Genomic DNA, 15,051 nt, shown 5'->3' with positions numbered 1-15,051 from the left:
AAATGTAATTTAATAATATAAAAATTATATGATTTTTGTTTAATGTTATATCAATACGATTTAATATAATAATAATAATACATAATATAATGCATTACACATTTACTACAACATCAATTTAATGTAAGCTTTTGGGCCAATTTCTGATCATAAACAATGTGCAAAATCATTAAAGATTTTTTGAAATATACATTGACTTGATATTCATTCAGCTGTCAATATTAATGAAAATGACCATATATGCACGCAATGACAAATACTCAACAAGAGACATACAGATGTGCGATGAAACTTTATTCAATACAAAATACATAAATAGAGCATTTGCAGGTGAAATCCGTGGCAGAAAATATTTGTACACATAGAAATACATTTATATATGCAGACAACAAAGCTGCGGTGGCAAGAAACAAAATAGGGCAACTCACCATCGATTGCAAAAATGTATTTTACCTCTACCAATCCCTTTTATGGCAGCCATAACAAATTTGATAAGCATAATTAAAATAAGAATATTCATTTCCTTGGCTAAACAAATTTCCCTGTCCAAGTTCAACAAACATTCAAAAATTAGAAAAAAGTAGTCCAAACACAGGACCATAACTTTTTCTCTTTTTTTTTTCTCCTTTTTTTTTTAAAAGCACAATCTGTGACTGATGCAATGGTGTCTGCCAAATCGCTAAAACAGCCTCGATATGTGAAGACCAAACCGTAGTAGCACTAGACCACTAGATTGCCAGTCATAGCAATTACAGATTGCTTTGGTAATTAAAATCGCTGAATTCAACCCAGTTAACTGCTGCATTAGTATGGATGTACTGGGCAGTTTAAGGGCATAAAAGCATAAATTCTCATTCTGACACGTAATAAATGAAATAACATTCCACAATCTGTGCAATTCATTATTCCATCAGCATTGGCATCAGAGTCTACATCCCAAAAGTGAAGCAGTAAAACAGGTCAAGCTGATGGAATGAAACATTCAAAGGCAAACAATAAAAAAAATAACAACAAAAATCCGGTGTGAGGCACCAAATCAGCATTGCATTAGGGTGAGATCTGAAACAGGCATGGGTGTTGTGCTTTCGATAACTAAAAGTCTAGGCAGTATATGTGATATGCATCTACTGAATAAAACACGAAAAGTGTAGCCCAAACAAATGATATAAAGAGTCGTCTTTAAAATAACCGCTGCAGATTTTAGAAAATGTAAACAGACAATTCACAATACTAGTGCAGCTAGATGGTTAAAAAACTTTAGACTCTCCCTCAACAGATATGTTCTTCTAAAACCCATCTCTTAAGGAATACAGCATTTGATCTCTTAACGCTTACCTATGTGCTGTATCATTTAGACTCTTCCTGTGACTTTAAATCTACATATAAATATAAAACTCAGTAATATTGCATCAATTAGCAAATATATATATATATGTGTGTGTGAGCTTTTTAAAGAGAGTGATGCAGTGCACATTGATAATGGAAGGGCTGTTGTGAGTGGTGTGGTTTTCTGAACCCTAATGCTCATTCTGTATTCAGACAGACCGTGAGGGGCTGATTTATGCAGGTGCAGTCTTGAAGGCGCTCCATGCGTGGAAACAACGGGTAAAACAGTGGGGCTCGTTGCCTTTGCGCACCAGGCGCAGTTTTCTTGGGTGCTCTGCATCCTTGGACCTCATGTGTTGAATATAGACCTGATTGAAGGGCGACACAAATGTTAAGCAGGCATGGAAAGTGCTGGTGTACAATACACTAAGTGTACAATAAAACTGCCACTCAATATGTCACTGACCTGACAAGCCTTCAAGCTCAGTTTAATCTCCACCTGGCTTGTCTGTGTGCCGACCCACATGTAAACCTGTGAAACAAGCAAACAAACAACTCAACAAAATTGTAGTAGTAGTAGTAGCAGTAATATGTTTTTTAATGCAGTGTCAGCATCTGAGGTTATCTTAATGGCAAAAACAGAGTTACAAAAATACAAGAGTTGCATAAATATAATAAAAATTAAAAAGGAAAAAGGAAAAACAAAACAGCATGAAATATTATACAAGATGTTTTACATTAACATGATACAAATTCTAAAATCTTTTCTGTTCTTAAGTGACAACTCGTTAAAAAAAAAAAATAATAATAAAAATAATAATTTGCTGCCACGATAATATGTTCGGCTGCAAGCATGAAACTCTACCTCTTTCCCATTGTCCAAAAGCATGATGTCATCATCAGCCAGGTCATCTTGACAGAAGTCTGAGCACTTCTCTGATATAGCAAAGTAACCCTTTTCATTTGAGCACCTGAGATCAGAGATAAAATCTATTATTACCTCAAAAATATGGTAAATGAAGACAGGCAAATTAAATTATTTAATAAATAAATAAACAACTGTTGAAAAGTTTAGGGTCAGTATACTCACCAAAGCTGCATTTATTTGTAAAATATCATACATACACTACCATTCAAAAGTTGGGGGTCGATGAGAGCTTTTAATGTTTTTGAAAGAAGTCTCGTATGCTCATCAAGGCTGCATTAATTTTATAAATACTGTAAACATTTAAATGTTTTCTATTTTAATATATCTTAATGTGATTTATTCCTGTGATGCAAAGCTAAGTTTTTAGCATCATTACTCCAGTTTTCAGTGTCACATGATCCTTCAGAAATTCAAAAGTTTTTGAAATAGAAATATGTTTTTAAAGTCCTCCTGTGGTGAAAAACAAGATTTTAAATGTTGTTTATATGTCTATGTGGTGTTTTTAAAATCCTTTATGACAAACCATGTGCACATTCATAAATCAACACCATTTATGAGTACGTTCTCTTTAAAACTGCAGTGATCTAAAGACAGTCTCAAAAACACGGTTTGAAATTAAAGCATGAAGAAATATTTTCACAGGAAAAAAACGTTTAAATATGTATTTTTGGTGATAAAAGATGAGTTTCAAGGGATAAAATGATTGACTACAGGGGGATTTTAACATTATAAAATGTCTTTACTATCACTTTTGGTTAAAAAAATGCATCCTTGCTAATTAAAATAAAATAAACTTTTCTGAAACGAAGTGCTCACCTAAACAGTCTAGCGTATTTCATGTACTCTGCATCTTCATCGTATGGCTTCTGAGAGCCAATGCCAACCCAGAAGAAATTTTCTGGCTCTTCTCCTTCATTTATCACCTGAAGGAAAGGAAAAAAGAAAAGAATTGTTTAAAAAATATATAGTCAAGATGATGTAGTGAGCATGTTTTTGATTTTCATAGCTGGAATGAACCTGTTTGCTGTAAGTGTCATCAAACATGGTGTTCATGATGTCCTCTGCCAGTTTAGCTTCATCAGGGTCTGCTGCTCGGCCCACCCATGTGTAAACTATTCCCTGGTTGTCTGTACTTTCAAATGGCACCTAAGCAATATTTTAGTCATTAACCGTTTATAAACCACTGCAAATATGAATCTTGATTCCTTTATTATTATTTAATGATTTATAATACATGAACATCAAATGCCAGTTTACCTTCAATATGAAGCAGAATTCAGAGTTGAGGTTACTGGAATCTGTGGCTATTTGAATAGTCCTAAAACACAACAGAAACGCCACACATGTTCATTTCTTTGAGTTTAGAAACAGCTGATGAAAAGATACTTCCTGTACATACATTATATAGTTACCTGGTGCATAGCGCACTTCCATTTGTCCTGATGTGGTATAAGCTTGGCTGCACACTGTCCACTTTTAGCTTCCTCTTGCCTTTGTGGATGATGAACTTTCTCTTGAAGTGTGACAAGAACTTGAGATTCTCCTGTTGCTGGGTCATCCTCACAACCTGAAAAATGAATGAGATATGACGTCTCCTTAAAATTAAAGTCCAGTCATGTCATGACGGGCGGAAACCTTGTGTCTCCATTCCTCAGATGCGGCCGTTCTAATGCCAAAACATGTCCGAAATTTGAGCTTGATTTTGGTAACATTTGTTAACAATATAATGACACATGCAAGTGTCTGACCATATATAAAGCCACAACATCAACGTTGACAACGTGTGTTTAATTATTTAAAAATTCTGTGTTTTTTCCATTTCCTGAAAAGTAGCGTTTTTGGAGATACGGGTTTTCCACCCGACAGCGACGATATGAGGTCAAGGCAATAAGAGTCACTACAACACAATGAAATATGAAATATGAGATTAATTTCATAATGGATCCATTTAATTAACCATGTTAGCATGCAGTACCTCCAGTTTGCCTGGGAACAAGCTCTCAAACTTCTTCTGCAGGCTGAAAGTGAAGGTCAACCAGCCCATGTTGGAGGCCTCACGGCCCTGCCAGAAGTAAACCACACACTGGAAGTCTTCCTCAGGCTGTTTGTCCTCATCATCTCCCTCTTCTCCCTTCTCCTTTTTTTTCTCCTGATCATCCTCATACTCCACTGGCACCCAGTACCTGAGACAGACACAAATATCACACAATTTCAATGAAAGATGAAAGTCATAAGTATCTAAGACAGTAATAGTTAATTTAGTTACAAATATAACAGTTATTATTAGTTAGAAAAAAGATTTAAAGAGTTAGAAATAGACTGTCTGAAGATTTCACCTAGTTTATCAGAACTCTGCCCATCTGAGAATTAAGTGACATGACAACTTGGCTGCAATTTTTGCAGTCAGTTTTAGTGATGCCCTCTGACCAACCTGCAGAGAAATACGTAGCAATCCTGAGTGTTAAAGTGACCAAACTCCTCCTCTGGTAAACGGGCAAACTTCTTCCCCTCCAGAACGAAGCCCTCCATGCCGTCCAAATCCTCATTCCACTCCTCCATCATCTGCTCCGCCTATCAGATTTACAACAAACCCACAAAGACACAATGACTACTCAGGACATCCTAAAACTGAAAAGTTGTCATTAATGAGCTGTTAGTTCAGGGCTCACCTCTGTGAGAGGCATGGCTGGCTGTCTAGGCAGGAACAGAGCCGTTAGATCCGCTTTCATTTGGTCTTTCTGCTCTGCATCCTTCTTCACCTTGCCAGACAAGCCCACTTCTTGTTTCACACTCTCTGCGTTCCTGGTATAATCCACCTTCAACACGTCATCCCAATTCTTGAACTTGGATTTAAAGACCTGTTGAGTGCAACATGGAATTAGAACAGAGAAGTGTTGTGTCATTTAATAGAGTATCTTTAAAGTTATTTTAATCTCTTATTTTGTCAATTTTACCTGTCCCTCTGTGCCCTCCAGATTACGGATGACCACGGCGTGTTTTGGCCGATGAAGCATGCTGCACACCTCTTGGCCCAGTTTCAAAGCAGCTGCCCTCACAAGACGTGGGGACTTACGGCCAATCCAAATGAAGACATCTGACCAGCAATCTAAGATGTAGACACCTTTAGTGTCCAAAAGACCTTGTACCTATAACGAGAAAATGTTATGATTGTATGGTATGGTTGAGGACCCCAAACTTTTGAATGGTAATATACATTTTTCCTGGAATTGTTTGCTGCTACAATCATTATGGACATGACGTTACCAGTCTGTGCTCTGGAACCACATCTAGTTTGAGCTTGTCCTTGTGCTCCACAGACAGTTTGTAGTTGATCTGAGGAAGTTCAAGGTATCCCAAGCCCAAGCCAACCTAACAGAACAAGAAAGCACTAAATATTTTACACAGTGGTGGTTTTAGAAAGGAATGCACAACAAACCATAGACCATTCCCTGACCTTATAAAGCTTGGGCCGGACAGGAGTGAAGTCATCTGGGACGTGTTTCTTGATTTCTTCCGGCTGTCCCCCAAGCTTTTCCCAGAATTCCGGAGGTTCTTGATTCTGCATCAAAGTCGTAATCTCTGCTTTGCTTTTTCGCTCATTTTTGTTCATCTTTTCAGCAAATAACCTGTAAATAGCATGGGGACTATTACAAATCTGAACAAACAGACAAGGGGGAAAAAAACAGCTTAATTGTTTGCATATATTACCTTGCTTTTGTAGTACCACCAAGTGTTGCATTTGCTCCTCTCCAAATAAATAATTCAAGACCAGTGTCCAACAAAAAGACAAATCTTTAAACAGAAAGAAAGAAAGAAAAAACTATCAGACTGAGTCACTCTTATCAACATACATAGAGCAAATGGCACACAAAAATCACCGTGGGTCCAGTGAGGATGCTTTCAGAGGCACAGATTCTAATCTGATGTTCTTTTTCCCATAAACCCTGTACAACCTGCCCAAAACACAAAACAAACAGGATTAGTGTGAGTCAGATCAGGGGTGAGCTACAGAGGCAGTCCTGGGTGTTGTTTTTGGCGGGGCACCTGGTCGGGTATTGCGTGTCCTCTACGGTGAAAAATCCACTAGAAGTTCCACCCTCAATGTAAGAGATCTCATTGTCGAACACCTAAAACACAGTGCAAAGAAATATATCTAAGCACATGCTGATAATGCAGCAATACATCATTTTGCGCAAGCAATGGCATTTGCTTTACTGACCGCAGTGAATTCTTCACTCTCATCTCCCATCTCCTCTCTGATTGTCCTGCACTCAGCACCCAAATAATTACGGAGATTGACAGCATGGATAGCAGAGCCGGCTTTCTTATCAAGCGTAGCTTCTTGCCCGATCCAGTAATAGATATGCCAGTTCAGGGCTCCGTTGTCATCTAAGAACGTCTGTAAAAGTGCATTACAAAGCATTAATTGAAAGAGTGGATGCAGACTGGGAGCAGAAGATCTTATAAATTAAAGAAACAATATTTAAACTATAGTACTTTAATAAACATGGTGATCATTAGAATTTTTTTACAGGGCTGACCTTAAGAATAATGTAACAGTCTGCTTCATAGAACTTCCCATGGAAGGCCTCGTCCACCTGCATGGGTACAAAGTTTTCTATCTGCCAAATCGTAACACCAGGGATCTGCCCTACATCCTCCAAGAAGAACTCAGAGTAATCTAGCTGAGGTTTCTCCAGGTTCTTGTCCCAGCGTTTGGTTTTCAGGTCGGCGTATTTCATGTCTCCATTCTCCTAAAAGATCAAGAGGCATGTGAAGACCATTGGACATGTACCAATATAATGGCTCCATCATTATAGCTCTGCTGTTCCCTCACCTCAATGGATTTGTTCTTCTCCTGAGCCACGTCTGACATTCCCTTCAGCACCTGTTTAGCCTGATCATCCTGAGCCGAGTCCTTGCGTCTCCTTAGCCTCATCTTCCTGGCCATATGATCTCTAGGACTATTTCCTGTATAACACACAAAGATCATGTTGCACTTTGAGCTGTATTACAGTCATATTTTCTGTTTAGTTACTTCAAACTCAGCATCTTCAGCCGATAAGAGTTAGTTTGGAATAGGTCATAATTACAATAACATAACTCTTAGAGAAAAAAAGCATATTGTACCTCCACCAGCTGCTGCCACAGTGGCTGGAGACGCACCAGCCAGTCGCAGCTGGTTCTGCAACGAGAAGTCTATGTTGTACCACTCAGCTGTCCTGTCTACTGGTTTAGGGGGCATGACTAGATTTGGATTCTCACGAACATCCAAAACCTAAAATGTCAACGTCACAAAAGACAACTTTAATCAGCATTTATTAACTGGTTTAACATATGCATGAGTGTTTGTTGCTTTAGTCTTTTTAATAAGTACATAAAAACATACACTACTGTTCAAAATTTGGGGCCTGATAAGATTTTTTTTTTTTATGGATTTGAAAGAAGTCATTTTCAGCATCATTACTTCAGTGTCACATGATCCTTCAGAAATCATCATAATATGATTTGCTGCTCAAGAAACATGTATTTTTATTATCAATGTTGAAAAGGTGTGCTGCTTAATATTTTTGTAGAAGCTTCATTTTTAAGGATATTTGTATAGATATTTCTTCATTAAAGAGTTGTTACCTCCAGGTCAGTGAGGAAATGGATGGCCTCTGGTAATGTCACAAGCCGGTTCTTGTTCAAGACCAATTTCTTCAATTTTCCACACCTGAGCAAAATCAAAAATCCACATATTACCATTATCAATAGGATATGTGTTGGTTTTATAATTACATCTAACCACCAATAAACTGTCTCAGCTCTCACCTGCACAGCCCCTCTGGAACAAGCTCTAAATTATTATTTGCGGCCATAAACTCAACCAGGTTGGACAATTTTCCCACACCAGATGGAAGGCCATCAAAATCTATTTTATTCGAGTTCACATACAGCTTCTTCAGCTTGGACAGCTTGCAAATGGCAGACTGCACATCACAACAAACAGGGAAAAAGAAGAGACAAGATTAGTGGCAAACAAATATCAAATATAATCTAAATGACAGCATTATTAATGTGATGAAGTATCAGCTCACGCACAAAAGCACTTCTAAAGCCAAACAACTTCTGATAACTGATAAGTTCCTCTGTTTTACCTTATTTGTTAATGAGGGACTTACAGGCAGAGATGTGAGCTGATTCCTAGAAAGGTTGAGCGTCTCGAGTTTGGTCCACTGATCTATACACAGTGACAGTTCAGATATCTGATTGCTGCTCAGATTTAGCCGTTTGAGATTAGCCAGCGAGTACAAGCATTCAGGTACCCGAGTCAGATCATTGCAGGACAGGTCCACATCTACACAAAAACGCACAAAAGATTCATTATACAAGGAACAACAGCAATTAGAGACACTGATGATTATTTTACAGAGAGAGCAGTAACACCGCCAGATCTCTACCTGCTAGATTAGTGAGGCCCTCCAGACTCGTGGGCATATTATTTTGAGTACGCTGTGTGTTCCTTAAATGGAGAGTCTGAAGAGCTACCATAGCAGGTAATTGCCTGTTATGACAAAGTCATAAAAGTGACACAGATTGGAGTCAGAGTTTATCAGAGGCGATGTTGATAAGACAATGATGTCATCTGAAATGAATGCAGCCTTCCTCCTATATGGCATAGACGGAAATTAAACCATGAAAACTACTTGTCTTACCTCAGCTGTGCGTGCATAAGCAGATTGTTATTGAGTATCAGGGTCTGCAAATGGACCAAGCGTCTCATCTGAGGCGGCAGACTGTCCAAATTATTGTTACTGAGGTCCAGATACAGCAGGTCAGTGAGGTTGATGAACAGCTGATTCGGTATGTTATCAATGCTGTGAGAAAGCAAACATCATAGAACTGTTTCAGACTAGCATTTACGTTCACAGAAATTCCTTGTTAAAACCACTGTGACTACAAAAAAAGGATGTGCACTTTGATCGCTGAAGTATTTAGGGAAGGATGGGGGTAAATGATAAAGCGAGTTCGATCTGCACTATTTTTTTCAAAATTGCGAGTCCATGCTCATATGTATTAAACAGACATATAGATTAGTGGTTCTCAAACAGGGGCTCTTGAAAAACATTAATATAATATGAGGTAGCCTAATTTTTTTAAATTGTGATTTTATCTCTAGAAAAGTCATGTAAAGTAATTAAATCTAATTACTGCACATTTTTATACTCATGCCAAATTCTAAAATATTTTATTGGGTAGAAATTGAGTAAGAAATATTTTTTTTAATCCCCATCCACTAAAATAACAAACAACTGGAAAATCATGGGGCCTTCAAATATCGTTGTGGAAAATGTGGGGCCTTGGCTTTTACAAACATATCCCAAGATCCATGTGTTCTTTTCCATTCCATCAGTAGCACATCTAGCACAAGTCCAGTCTAGTCTAAATGAATCCTTAAAGTGCTAGTTGACCCAAAAATGAAAACTATCCCATAATTGACTCACCCTCAAGCCATCCTAAGTGTATATGACTTTCTTCTTTCAAACACAGTTGGAGTTATATTAAAAATATCCTGCCTCTTCCAAGCTTTATAATGGGAGTGAATAGCAACTTAGATTTTGAAGCCCAAAAAAGCTAATCCATCCATCATAAAAGTAATCCATAAGGCTCCAGAGGGTTAATAAAGGCCTTCTGAAGCAAAGCGATGTGTTTTTGTAAGAAAAATGTCCATATTTATAACTTTATAAACTATGGTCACTGGCTTATAGCATGGGATAATTTTCATATTTTGGCGAACCCTTGTACATCCCCAAATCATCACACAAGACATCTTCCAAAATACCACGGTAACAGATCACAATATAAAATCCTAAAATGTTTAAAGTGCATTTTCATGATAGATAATTATTCTTCACTTCCAAGAACTTGGGTACAAAACAGACAGACGCAGACCGTACCTATTGTGACTGAGGTTCAAGACCAACATGTTTCTGGAGTTCTCCAAGTCCCGAGGGATTTCAGACAGTTGGTTGTAGCTCAGATCCTGAATAGAGGAGGGAACAATACATACACACACCATCATTGCAGCACATAAACGATGACAAATTTGCATAGTTTCACTAATCAAAACACTGCCCTGCTTACATAAGTTTAAGTCCTGCCTGTAATTTTGCACTTAAATGAGACATATACTTAACTGAGAAATACACACAAAGTAATTCTCTACATACCAGCACAGAAAGATCATCCAGCTGAAAAATATCATCAGGAACACCAGAGTTCTTTAGGCTGTTTCCTCTGGCCACAACCGCCTACAGCAAACCAACAAGAGCAGATTAAACGCTAATCTGAGCAATGCAAATATTTGCAATAAAATTGAAATTCATGCTGTGTTTATTGACAAAAGCAATTTTAAGTACATAGACTACCGTTCAAAAGTTTGTGAGTCACTAAAAATTTCTTTAGGCATTTTTGAAAGAATGTGCTCACCAAGGCAGCATTTATTTAACTAAAATTACAGTAAAACTGTGCTTTTCTATTTGAATACATTTTAAAATGTGATTTATCCCTGTGATGGCAAAGCTGAATTTTCAGCATCATTACTCCAGTGTCACATGATTCTTTCAGAAATCAGTCTAATATGATTTGATGCTCAAAAAACATTTATTATTATTATCAGTGTCAAAAACATTTGTGCAGATTAATACTTGGAAACAGCGATAGTTTTTTTCAGAATTCTTTGATGAATAGAAAGTTTAAAAGAACAGTATTTCCATGAAATAGAAATCTTTTGTGACATAAATGCCTTTACTGTCACTTTTGATTAAGTTAATGCATCCTTGCTAAATAAAAGTAGTTAGGCTATTTCTTTCAAAAAACAATCTGACACCAAACTTTTGAACGGTAGTGTATGTAAACAGTTCCAAAAATATATATACTTATGTGAAACGCTAGTAGAGAACATGTCAAGTATTTCGCAATATGGGCGATCATATTTACCCTCAGGTTGGGAAGACTTGACAATTCTCCATGCAGTGTTGTGAGGCTGTTGTGGCTCACGGACAAATGTTCCTGTTTTAACACAAAAGGGCAAAAAAAAGAAAAAGAAAAAGAAAAAAAGACCAGAGGATGATTATTAGTAAGTTGACAAAGCCTAGTTGCAAAATATGAAATTGTGACTCAGCTGTGCAATACACAATCACCAGTTTCTGCAGGGAGGCCAGTTCCTCTGGAAGATAGCAAAGCCCCGTTCTGTTCAGCTTCAGCCATCGCAGGCTACTCATAGACTTGACATGCTCAGGAAAATAACCCCCCTGTGTTCAACACAAGAGATACAAAGTCTTAAATCAGACCATCATGAGTCATACGAGTCAGTTTCTGCATTAGTGGCTTGGTAGTTTTTGATGGATCTGCTACACTGATGTCATTTCCCAAAGAAATCAGTCTGATGCCTGAATTTGATCTAAAACAAAATAAACCTGGTACAATGAAGTCATTTCAGGACAGAAAAAAAAGCTTGTGGGAGATTATGGGGTGTGTTTGCTATGGCAACAAAATAAGCATTAGCCAGAACCGGGTTTATCAATTTTTTTAGACACCACAGAGCCCCAAATATGATCATCCTTATGTGAGAGACACCCATTCTAAAACTTATAAGGCATCTATATAGTTTATTGTATAAAGACCCAATGTGTACTGTGACATAAAATCATTTTAATACTCAAAATATTATTTAGAAAATATTTAGTTTCCATTAAGTTACATTTATTGTATTGTTTCTACTTATTATAGTACTGTATTGTTAGTAGGGATGCACAGATATGTTGGCCGATATGATAACCGATAATTCTTTATATTTGAGAGCCGATAACCGATATATTGGCCAATAAATCTAAATCCAAAAATGTATCATCATTTTTGAGAGCCTGATTACAAACACAAAATTCTTACCATTAAAAGCCTTGTCCCAAGCACACAATTATAATGTTCTCATTAGGGCTGGGCGATATGACGAAATATATCGTCTGGACGATAGAAAATGTCTATCGTTTTATATAAGGCTCTATCGTTTACGCCACGATAAGGCGTTTTACGGCAGAATTAACCTCACGGCATGCCCATGCACGCTGCAATACATAAACAAACATGGAGGAAGACGGTAGTAAACGCGGTTCAGACCAGGGTAGCTGCTAAGTTAATTCTCAACTAGATGACCAGCCAACCCAACCCGTTAGTAGCTCCACAACAGCGCGCATCTGTGCATTCATTCATTCACACACACACACACACACACACACACACACACACACACACACACAGAGAGAGAGAGAGAAACGCGATTCATATTTAAACAGTCTTTTTGCGTGTACAGATTGCGATTAGAACAAAGCAAATATAGAACTGACCTATTCCTCAACCGGATCCGTTGCTCCTCGAAATGAAAACGAGGTGAACCTGAAAGTGAACATATCCAACTGATTGTGGGTGTTCACTGTCACAGGTTTGCGTGGATTGCCTCAGATTATTTGCTTTTGAATAGCGCGCGCTCTCCGTAATTAAGATCAAAGTCAACAGAATATTTTGAATCTCTTTTGCACTTATAAGAAAAAAAAAAACTATCGCGCCGGCGCGATTGTCGAACCCAGGGGGTTAAAAAATAGATTTTCGCCAAAAATCCTCTTTGGCTCCGCGGCTGCCATGGTAAACAACGTTAGCCTGCCGGTGACTGAAGTCTCACGTCACGTGCGAGTCAAGAGCGAAGTGATTGACATGACCAGGCTACTGTAGCTATGGCTTGGATTCGTTAGCAAACATTGCCCCCCTGTGGTATTTGCATGTTACTATCACAAGCATAATGTTGTGGCCTGCCCAGAAAAACATTGGTTCTAATAATTATTTACCTCCGCCAACAGCGAGACCGGCCAATGTTAGAGACCCGGCCGGTAATGGAATACAGGCCAATATTAGAGGATTTACGGTAGACTATTCATGAACTGAATTAACAGAAAAATTGCTATATCGTTATGTATATCGTTATCGGGATATCAAATGAGCTATATCGGGATATGAAATTTTGGCCATATCGCCCAGCCCTAGTTCTCATTATAATTTTATGTAGCCTAATCCTATATGACAGACTTGCGCTGCACCTGTTGCACTTAACTAGCCTATATTTTCCTTTTTGAAGTGATTCCAATCATATTTCAAGCAATTCAAAACCATCATGGCTAACAGTGCCCATCTAAAGGAAATAATCCACTATTTATCAGCTTTAATATATCGTCCAAATTTACTTATCGGGCTGATAACGATAACATCAAAAATAAACATATATCAGCCGATACCAATATGGTGGCCGATATATCGTGCACCCCTAATTATAAGAAGTATTTATTTTATTAAATCCTTTACTTATTTTAATCTATTTTTTTATCTTATACTTTTCTCTAAACAGTTGCACAGACCCCCTAGCACTCTCTTGAGGCCCCTGTGGGCCCCCAGACCCCACTTTGAGATAGAAAACAGTAACTTAAGCTGTTCACACAATCATCTCGATATTAGCAGATCTGACTGAAGTGGCTCTATATAAGACAAAGAATCAGAGCATCATCACAAATGTACTCAAGTAAACTGACACACTTGAGAGGCTGGGTAATGTAACTGCTTAAGGAAGACTTACACATGATTTAAATAACAAAACCTTCCTTTTATATGCATATTGATGATATATGCTCTAGTCTAAAAGAAGCTATTTCCTAACGACATGTTAAAGACTATCAACCGCAGCACATTTCATTTCTTGAGGGCAGAAGTATTACACTGAACCAGCACAGCTGAACTGCTAACAAACTTCTAGTTATTTCCCCTGCCTGTCACACCACTTGATTGACCGCAACAAATTTTGACAAGTCGCGAGCTAACGCCCAGTGTTCTTCTGAGCTAGCATGGTTAGCACTGCTAGCTCACCATCTTAACCTGTTTTGACACGCTAACTAACCTACATCGCTTTCCTCGTTTGAGTGAATGATTTATTAACAATATCCCGTACCTATAGACGCATTGAATCGGAACTCTCACCTTAAAGTCATTCCCACTCAGGTCTACTCCCCTGATGAAGGGGAGAACTCCGGTCGCGGCCATGTCTAATTCAGGATATGGCAGCAGTCTCAGCCTATTTCAGTTCGACAGCGGCTGGTGGAACAAACACTCTCTCCCCCGCCCCCCGCTCACATGGTACAGCCCACGAACTGCTCAGCGTTACCCGCCACTCACTTAAAAAGTCATTTCTGTTTCTAAAAAGGAACAACTGTTACTTAAATCCGCCAAATGCGTGGTAAACTACACCCTTTTGCAGTTATTACATGTTGACTCATAACACACTGATTCATTTCTGAATCATTTGCATTGCCATACAGAACGTGGGAGAAAATATAGGGATCCTCTTATTACAGCTAGGGCCCATCACAACATTCCCAGTTGTTCAGGTCAATTGTGGTATTTTTTTCTTGTTTTTTGGAGGTCTGGAGTAGTATATTGTACTACAGAGTCCATACTGCATTTACATTACATGTATGCATATTGCAGAGTGGTTTTCAAACTGGGGTCCTGAGTCCTGGGAGTCCCAGTGCTTGGGGGTCAGTGGAAAAGTTTAAAGAAAACAGTGGGAAAAAATAAAAGAATTGCTGCATTTGAATATTTTTTTTTTAAATGAATAAAAGCATGATTAATAACACTTTATTTAAATATCTATATAATAAAAAAAATATTAAAATGATCATAAAATACATTTAACAGTACAGAACTATAGTGGGTAG

General features: G+C 38.0%; 1 protein-coding gene across 1 annotated transcript; it reads right to left on the bottom strand.

Annotated features, from left to right (window-relative positions):
- Positions 1–277: 277 nt before the first annotated feature.
- flii (FLII actin remodeling protein) lies at positions 278–14,423 on the bottom strand. Its single transcript, XM_081365921.1, has 30 exons — positions 14,315–14,423; positions 11,440–11,550; positions 11,237–11,308; positions 10,468–10,548; positions 10,195–10,280; positions 8,953–9,114; positions 8,698–8,801; positions 8,419–8,594; positions 8,069–8,226; positions 7,886–7,970; positions 7,385–7,532; positions 7,092–7,225; positions 6,796–7,008; positions 6,474–6,653; positions 6,299–6,381; positions 6,133–6,207; positions 5,963–6,046; positions 5,709–5,880; positions 5,519–5,623; positions 5,209–5,400; positions 4,924–5,112; positions 4,686–4,825; positions 4,230–4,437; positions 3,667–3,821; positions 3,512–3,572; positions 3,272–3,400; positions 3,071–3,177; positions 2,192–2,297; positions 1,793–1,858; positions 278–1,694 (listed from the first exon to the last, which is right to left on the bottom strand). Exons 1-30 carry the CDS (start codon positions 14,375–14,377, stop codon positions 1,560–1,562), a joined length of 3,780 nt encoding a protein of 1,259 aa, XP_081222047.1. The 5' UTR covers positions 14,378–14,423; the 3' UTR covers positions 278–1,559.
- Positions 14,424–15,051: the final 628 nt, after the last annotated feature.

The sequence above is a fragment of the Scardinius erythrophthalmus genome (genome assembly GCF_964197995.2).
Source record: "Scardinius erythrophthalmus genome assembly, chromosome: 1".
Taxonomy (NCBI): domain Eukaryota; kingdom Metazoa; phylum Chordata; class Actinopteri; order Cypriniformes; family Leuciscidae; genus Scardinius; species Scardinius erythrophthalmus.
Note: the sequence above shows the minus strand (reverse complement) of the source record. Positions and strands in the feature narration are given on the sequence as shown.